Source organism: Cephus cinctus, unplaced genomic scaffold (genome assembly GCF_000341935.2).
Source record: "Cephus cinctus unplaced genomic scaffold, Ccin1 Ccin1_scaffold0351, whole genome shotgun sequence".
NCBI lineage: Eukaryota > Metazoa > Arthropoda > Insecta > Hymenoptera > Cephidae > Cephus > Cephus cinctus.
Window position 1 is genome coordinate 335,215 of NW_014333043.1, and position 7,891 is coordinate 343,105.

A 7,891-nucleotide genomic window follows, 5' to 3' on the forward strand; every position below is an offset into this window, starting at 1 on the left:
ATCAGCGCCTCTATTTTCCACAAGCTGAAACCCTATTCTTCTGCAGTTTAGGGCATATTCCGTAATTGAACCACAGATGCGGTTACTAAATTTCAGCCAATTGCATCGATTGATTTCGACTTCTGACAAAAATCAATCAATATCATTAGCTGAAATTTAATACCCACACTGTGGTTCAATTACAGAATAACCCTTAATCTAAAGTATTTATTTTTCATACAAAATTTTGATTGTGATTGGTCACTGTCTATCGTTTGGCACTGATGTGTAATGCGATAGAGACATTATAATTGTGAATCAGCCTGTATTCTTATTCTCGTGTAGTATTTTCCCGCCATTGGACTAATAAATATCGTGTTATTTTTTATTAGCTGGACTTTGGCAGATTTTGGATTTTGATTATGGCACGTAAGTTGATTAAAGTAAAATAAAGTAAATTATGGTAATGAGGTTTAATTCATTAGGTATGTTCTATCTTTTGTTAACATTAATTTTGATAAACATGTTTTAGCTGCGCGATTTGAAGAATGGACTCCTGAACATTTTCTGACAAATCAGACGTCTTGTCAATTGATTTTGGAAGATGCAGAAGCCTTACGAGAAATTCCTTTAGTGAATTCTGCTCCTTTGCATAGTTTCAAGGATGGAGAGCTAGTTCGCTTTCGAGGCATGATTCAGGATATGTATAATCCTGAATACTATTTTGAGAATTATGAAGTCAGAAATTCTCAAACCGGGGAATGTCAGATTCGATGTGGAACTTATAAAGATACAGCATACTGTTTGGTAATGACATAATATTTATTTCCACATAAAAGTATTATGGTCCTTATGGAAATGTCACAGATATGCCCCCGCCATTATTTGATAGGCGTTCTGGGTATTTAAAAGGACCTATAATAAAATAACTGGCAATACTAGGTGTGAGAGTCTTTAAGAATTGTTCTACTCATGTATAATGTTGCCAACAAATATTATTAATTATAATGTTGTGAAAAATATTGCAGTATTCTAAGGGTAGTCTATGGTATAACTATTTTCATTTTCTATTAGCCTCATGAAGAGATTATCATTGATTCGAAGAAGAATAGAAGCTCAGAACGTCAGACCTGTGTTGTTATCTCTATTCCTGGATTAAATGAATGGGCAAAAGAAAAGTGTATTAAAACCAATTTAAATTTACCAGAAGTGTCCCATACATCTTTTAAAAGAACTCTTGAGCAATCTGTTGAAGAAATGGATTGTTCCGAACCAATTAGAAAAAAGGAGAAAATGATGGAAAACAGTGAAAATGAAAACACCAATACCCAAGAAAGAAATAATATAAATACACTATCAAAAGAACATATAATGAATTTCCCAATTCCTATTGATGATGGTAAAGCATGCATCGTAAAGGTTATTAAAGTAATCTAATATTATTGAAACATAATATTTGCTGTATTTTTCATACACTAATATAACATTTTCAGATTTATGAAGATGCCACGTCATACAAACTAAATCAAATTCTGGAAATTGTTGGCTTCATATCACTTGATCCTGCCTTAAGTCTTATTCATGACTCTGAAGATGCAATGGATGATTCTGAAGTACAGATTCATAATCCACCTACTTCCTTGGTACCTCGCTTACATGCTGTAAAAATCACATCTCTTACAAGACATCATGTAGATTCCTGTCCACAAATCGTATCGCGGGCCGAACAAATTAGAGCAGAATTACATATGATACTCAGCCAAATATTATTTGGTGACACATTGGCTGCAGATTATCTTATTTGCCATTTAATATCCTCCATGTACGTTTTCTTTCGATACATCACGGCATATTATAGTGCAACCAATAATGAACTTCCATCATACAATTTCCAGCTACTTGAGAAAAGATGCGCTGTGCTTGGGTTCGTTTCCTATAAACATTACAAATTTTTCTTTTGGAAAGTTTAGGACATTCCCAAAAGATTTATACGAAATTTTGTCTCTTCTTGTACCCAAGAGTCACTATTTGGAATGCAGTCTTGAAGCATTGAATGACATGTGTCTCATCCCAAAGTAAGTTTTAAATATCAATATATATCAGAACAAAAGAATCTCGTTGTCCTCTTCTTTATCATTCTATTTGATTTTTTTTCTCAGGAAGGACTATGACTGTAACAGATTAACCAGCGGCATATTACAATTGAGTAACAACACGCATCTGGTAATAGATGAAACACAATTATCAAGCGGTCGTGTATCCGCTAACGGCCGTAAAAACTATGAGGCTATTGGTGATTTGGTGAAGTTTCAAAAGGTTTCCTACGATTTTACATACTATCCAATGGAATTTGAAACAGACATCCCGGTGTTAATTTTGTCCGAAGTGAAGTCCTTCATACCTGTGAGTTCTTGTCACGTAAAGATATTTGTTCCAATACAGACATCGATAAGTATCCTAATCGATAGGATTTTAGTGTGTGATTCAAGTCATCGTGAAACCCGATGAGGATACAGAAAATCTTTATCCCCAAGTCGTACAGGCAGCCAAACAATACTTAAAGGATGACAAGCGGTTGAATGATATTCGTCAATATTTAGAAAGCATGAGGCACTCAGATTTTCAGTTTAACGATGAAATAGTTGACGTAAGTCATAAATTAAGTTGCTATTTAACAATTTCGTATTTTTAATCTAATTCTAATTACAGACAATCCAAGAGGATTTTGTGAAGATGCGACAATCGGATCAAAATATAAACGCTGACAATTTACACTCTCTCATGGTTTTAGCTAGGCTAATGTCTTTATCTCATGGAACGAATACGTTAACTAAAGATTATTGGAAACAGTCCATGGATATGGAGTCAAGAAGATTAGAGAGGCTTCCGCGTCGAGAAAAGTGAATTCTTAGGAATCACATTATACATAATCATATTATTACGTTTTGATAATAAAACCATATAAAATATATCCTCATTTATAGTTCTGTCCATGCAAGAGATATATTCGAAATGCCAAATATTTTTCACGTAAAGTAAGTTCTAATAATTCAAATAAATAGCTTAATATCTTGGAATGGTAAATGCTTTATTTACATGATTAAATACCGAAGGGTATCAACCGTCCAACGATAAATTTCATTGTTGCTGAACTCCAAGAAAGCCCGACCTTCCATCAAGTACATAATAGCCATCTCTAAAGTCAGCAATTAGTTTACCTTACAGCAATGTCATAAATTTGTAACTAAATTTCATTTCTTATAAGAAATGAAACTAGCATACAATTAATGAGGCACACATATTCATCGTAGATGTTTCAAGGACGAAACACATATGAGAAAAAAATAATTATCTGAAATTCTAATACTGAACGATCCAAAATGGCCGACCAAATAAGAACGTTATGTGTATCTCTTGAGTATTACTTATAATAATCTCAAGTTAAAATCTACATATATGTATACATATAATACACGTGTTATGCCACTCGAGCAATGGACGGAATACATTGACTTATTCGCTAGAATATAATCTAATAACGAGTATAACTTCGAAGTTAAATAACGCAATAAATAACAGAGTGAGCGTCATTAAAAGTGACAGTAGCAAAGTATATTAGCTTTATGCTCTACTGTGTCCAGTTTCATCCAGGTACGCTACATCAAGGACCCTTTGAACTGCATTCTTGTCCTTAGTACCATACCTCTCCGCACGTTCTTTATGAATAAGCTCCAGTCCTCTCCTGGCAGCTTGTGCATACCTCTTCGAAAGGGCAACTTCGCCCTTAGCGCCAGGTATGTGTCCAGTGTAGCCCACAATCGGTGGCTTCTCTGGTGACACGTGATGCTCTGTAGAAATATATGTAATTAAATTAACATAATGTTACTAGGTCGAGAACGAAAAAGGAACAGCCGGAGGCAATGAGATTTATTCAAGGTGAAAAATCTGCCTCCTTACTCATTGGTAGATTGACAGTCTGTCTCACCAAAGAATGTTCTATCTCTGTCATGACCGTGATCAATCTCCACATCAACGTTGTCCGCTCTGGCTCTAGCTAACAGATTCCTGGGATCGGTTCTTTCAACATGGGCTCTTAGGGCGTCCCTTTTAGCCCTTAGCTCATTCTGTGTGTCTCGCCATTCCTTGCGACCCTCTTCAACAGCTTTCTTAAAGGGTAATCCGTACCTATTGTTGAAACCCGGAATGTATCCTGGGGATCATGAGAGTTCAACGTGAAGGAAGATAAGAAAGAGGAAGTCTAGTTCCAATATCCCTTCCTGTTTATATCTTACCAGTATAGCCTAGGATATAAGGTGGCGCTTTGTGCAGGTAAGCGTCATTTTTCCAGTCTCTCCTGATATCCTTTTCTCGGACAATAGGTATCAGGACCTCCTTCCCAGATGCTGGTCTATATGGACCATTCTTCAGGATCTCTTTCTCGAGGAGTTCCTGTAACGGTGCCTATTGGTTTTCTTCATATACAACGCAAAATGGATGGTAAAAGCCAATCGAGGAATTTATGACTATGCGATTTGCATAAATATTTTTGTTACTCACCTTCATTATCTCTTCTGTACAGGCTCCGAATCTCTTGCCAACCCGAAACTTGAGAGTTGGACAATGGCCGGTGTATCTGAAAATAAAATAACAGTAAGAAATACTTCACCTTTGTCATAACAACCCATTGATTATTCATTGCATCTTCTGTTACTCCATTTATATGTATATGCGACTGTTATTTGGAAGCTAGAATTAACATCTGTTTAAACTGAGTTGACTGTTTCTTGTTGCTGGATTACATCACCATGCGAATACACCTTCAGGATTAATTATCGTTCGGTTCACACCTCTCGCTTTACGAGGTGTTAATTCTTATTCATGCAAAGAGATGCCAGAGACGCCTTGGATAAATATTTTTTTCTAGAAAAAAATACGAATCATCTCCACGGGTAGACATATATTCATAATCTTAGCTATAATGTTTGGTGTCATTGACCTATGGACTCAGTGGAGTCCGTGACGGTCATGCCACAGTGATTCGCATCGTAGTCCCTCCACCCCTCAACCCCTTGAACCCGCAGAAGTAAAAGACACCATCGAATGAATTGGTTATCGAACCAGACATCGACCAATGGCAGTAGGTCATCCAGATATAGCGGTTAGTAGGATTTTTCTCAAGATATAAAAACCCTATTTAGATTTCTATCTCCATGGAAGACGCTTGCATGTAGTTTTCAAGCGATAATAATGATTGCGTGGTGAACATGAGGTGGGACCTGGTTGGTAGTTGGGGTTGGTACCAACCTGGTACCAAGGAAGAAACTTCGGCCTTCAAAAATCAATATATTGTCTAGTCAGACTTTCTCATCTCAGGATGGTAAGAATTGTTCCAAAAATGGTTAAGATCTTGATCCTTGGTCTCATTCGATACTACATATCGATTGGTTGATCGTTGGATCACTTGATTGGTTGTCCCACTTCAGTCATATCGACGAAGGGAGAGCCGGGTGCGATGAAGCGATGAAGCGTACGCTCAAGAACTAGTTCACTTACCGACTTATTGGCTACTCGCTTTAGCTACTAGCTCAAACTATACCGCACGTGCAACAGTATACCAGACTAGTTACAGAAATCAATTTTGTAGTTTGAAACTTGTTGGCCAATACCGATTGGTTCACTAATATCCTGAACTCTGTGGTCCACGACGCAGCCGGAGTACGACTACACACTGCACCTCGTATTACGAAACTGGCGAATTTATTCTCATCCTCCACCAGTGAGAATCGTTCTCTCTCTTTCTCTCTGCTTACTTCATCGCTATTTTCATGTTTGCATTTACCGTGCCTCTTTGGTAAAATGTCCTCCAGCGGTCCTCTTGACATTTGCGATTTTTTCCCCAGCTGTATCCATTCATTACGTATGTTGAGTTCATCTCTGTTTGTAAGCATCCCATTTTTTTCATGTCTTCTGAGTTGTAACGAGGATCCTTGTTTTAATATTTTTCATGAGGAACGATTACTTTTGTCCTGTACTTCTGATGGAATTAGGCTGTATTGTAGAAGTCCCTCCATTACGCTCACTGGAGCACCTCAGATATGGACCACCGAGAATATTCGGATGAGATATCGCCAAGGGCATTCTCAGCCTTGTTAAATTACCATGGCTATCCAAATCCAAACTGTATCGTTGTATAATTTGTCACGATTCCATGTGGCAGACAGCTGGCTAAGATTTCAAAGTACTAATATATCATAGATTAGTATGACAAATAATAATTATACTATTAAAGCCAATAATTAATCAAACTAATCTAATCTGTACATTAATACAATATATTCTTACCCAGGCAGATGAGCTCCATATCCCTGCCTAAAGAAGCGTCTCCTCTGCTCCTGAGTGATGGGCTCGAAGACCATCCTTCACCACATTAGACCAACACCCTTGTACCTGATGAACACCTGGTACCTTACGATCGCTTCCTCTGGAGAATCCTCTCATCGATTGACACCCGCGCTCTCTCGAGCAAACCGCAATGCGACCGACAATGTTTGAACTTACTGGTACCCAATGAATCAAGTGCACAATCCTGATGACGCTCCTCTGGATATGGAACCACCACTAGAATTAAACGGGAACACTTCTCCAAGTGTAGTTACGCGTGGTTAGCGCGCCAATCAAACAAGACTGTAGCTATAGGTTGTTACAGTCAGAGGGAAAATATATAATGGAGCCGACGTTCTACTAACGTAGCAGTACAATGCTGAAGCCCTCCTACTTTGTGTACTCCTATAGCCACCCACTACCTCCACCATTCTTCCGTTGTACGCCGCACCTTTCTTTAAGGGGCCCGCACACCGGTACTCGACACCCAACGTCACTTATCGAGGCTCATCGAACTAGGATTATTTTAAGGTTAACGAATCTTTGGTAATACACTTTTCATAGAGTGTAGCGATTGGTATGGATTCGAGACTTCTCGAAGATGTCTCAGGCTCTTTTGAACTTCTTGCTCTTGGGATACCATCATTTTTTAGGTCTTCAGTTTTTATGTATACCAGTCCTTGACATTTCTTCATGTACTCTATGATTTTCATAGTGACGGGTCATCATTGTAATCCGAGATAAGTATTCAGCGCAAACTTCTTGGGTGACTACTGAAATCGTTGAGTTAAAAAAAAATCAATATATGAACTCAGCTGCGGCATCATTTTTATTGTAACGAGCATTGTAGATTCGGATAATTGGACAGTCGATTCGAGCTCATTTTCGTTTAGTCGTCTCGTTATTTTCATTTGGTTACTTCTCCAAAGGACCGTTTTATTCAGCGCACGCCTCCTGAATCTAATCGACAGTTTCATTAAGGCAATTTGATCCCGGCGACTGAGGACGTCGGGTCTCTTGTGTATATTATGTATAAAAGGAAGAACTGCATAATTTCCGTCAGATGGCAATAAGCATGTTTTATATTTTTTTTTAATATAATGTCATACGCTGTGCAAAAATTTAATATCCTGTCAATCCTGTTTGAGTGAATCCTGTTTGTTTTATGAAATTGAAAAGAAACATATGAGATAATTTTAAAATTCTAAAATTATAGAAGAAGTAAACTGCATTATCCGTAGTCGATATCCAGCAGTGCATTGGGCATATACATTCTACTTCAATAGCTAATAGCAATACTGTACTGCCATCTATGCAGTATATACACAATATAGATATGTGTTGCTTTTTCAATATAAAAGCACTGATAACAGACAACTTGCTGGTAGAGGATCGCGTATTTTGAAGAGGCAATTTATCTTTTTCTCCTGAACCTCTCTTTAATAGGTTTATGTTCTATTTATAACTGCATTAATATTTGCTTTTAATTAAATTTTGTGCTATAGTCTATACGACTAATACCTTGTAAAAG

The 7,891-nt window shown here is 37.4% G+C and overlaps 2 protein-coding genes across 12 annotated transcripts; one reads left to right on the top strand and one right to left on the bottom strand.

The window, feature by feature from the left end:
* Nucleotides 1–163: 163 nt before the first annotated feature.
* LOC107267170 (mini-chromosome maintenance complex-binding protein) lies at nucleotides 164–2,950 on the top strand. Of its 3 annotated transcripts, none has more exons than XM_015738490.2 (8): nucleotides 173–408; nucleotides 512–786; nucleotides 1,054–1,407; nucleotides 1,473–1,801; nucleotides 1,875–2,054; nucleotides 2,139–2,382; nucleotides 2,456–2,626; nucleotides 2,689–2,950. In XM_015738490.2, exons 1-8 carry the CDS (start codon nucleotides 402–404, stop codon nucleotides 2,881–2,883), a joined length of 1,755 nt encoding a protein of 584 aa, XP_015593976.1. In that variant the 5' UTR covers nucleotides 173–401; the 3' UTR covers nucleotides 2,884–2,950. The 3 variants fall into 3 exon arrangements, with proteins under 3 accessions (XP_015593978.1, XP_015593976.1, XP_015593977.1); XM_015738491.2 differs by having other exon boundaries at nucleotides 176–408; nucleotides 1,054–1,398; XM_015738492.2 differs by lacking the exon at nucleotides 2,689–2,950 and having other exon boundaries at nucleotides 164–408; nucleotides 2,448–2,587.
* A 98-nt stretch (nucleotides 2,951–3,048) lies between these two features.
* LOC107267171 (protein FAM166B) lies at nucleotides 3,049–6,759 on the bottom strand. Of its 9 annotated transcripts, none has more exons than XM_025084421.1 (6): nucleotides 6,322–6,570; nucleotides 5,819–6,220; nucleotides 4,537–4,612; nucleotides 4,272–4,428; nucleotides 3,965–4,189; nucleotides 3,049–3,827 (listed from the first exon to the last, which is right to left on the bottom strand). In XM_025084421.1, the coding sequence occupies exons 2-6, from the start codon at nucleotides 5,887–5,889 to the stop codon at nucleotides 3,601–3,603; spliced, it is 756 nt and encodes a 251-aa protein (XP_024940189.1). In that variant the 5' UTR covers nucleotides 5,890–6,220; nucleotides 6,322–6,570; the 3' UTR covers nucleotides 3,049–3,600. The 9 variants fall into 9 exon arrangements, with proteins under 9 accessions (XP_024940189.1, XP_015593982.1, XP_024940188.1 ...); XM_015738496.2 differs by having other exon boundaries at nucleotides 4,272–4,440; XM_025084420.1 differs by having other exon boundaries at nucleotides 4,272–4,440; nucleotides 5,819–6,204; nucleotides 6,322–6,442.
* Nucleotides 6,760–7,891: the final 1,132 nt, after the last annotated feature.

Excerpts from the sequence above, each read along its gene's own strand:
- LOC107267170 (XM_015738490.2), top strand. Across the intron at positions 787-1,053 it reads AAGATACAGCATACTGTTTG|CCTCATGAAGAGATTATCAT; the intron begins GTAATGACATAA and ends ATTTTCTATTAG. Across the intron at positions 2,055-2,138 it reads GACATGTGTCTCATCCCAAA|GAAGGACTATGACTGTAACA; the intron begins GTAAGTTTTAAA and ends TTTTTTTCTCAG.
- LOC107267171 (XM_025084419.1), bottom strand. The coding sequence starts at position 6,395 with ATGGTCTTCGAGCCCATCACTCAGGAGCAGAGGAGACGCTTCTTTAGG. Across the intron at positions 4,441-4,536 it reads GTACAGAAGAGATAATGAAG|GCACCGTTACAGGAACTCCT; the intron begins GTGAGTAACAAA and ends GAAAACCAATAG. Across the intron at positions 4,190-4,271 it reads TTATATCCTAGGCTATACTG|GATACATTCCGGGTTTCAAC; the intron begins GTAAGATATAAA and ends CATGATCCCCAG.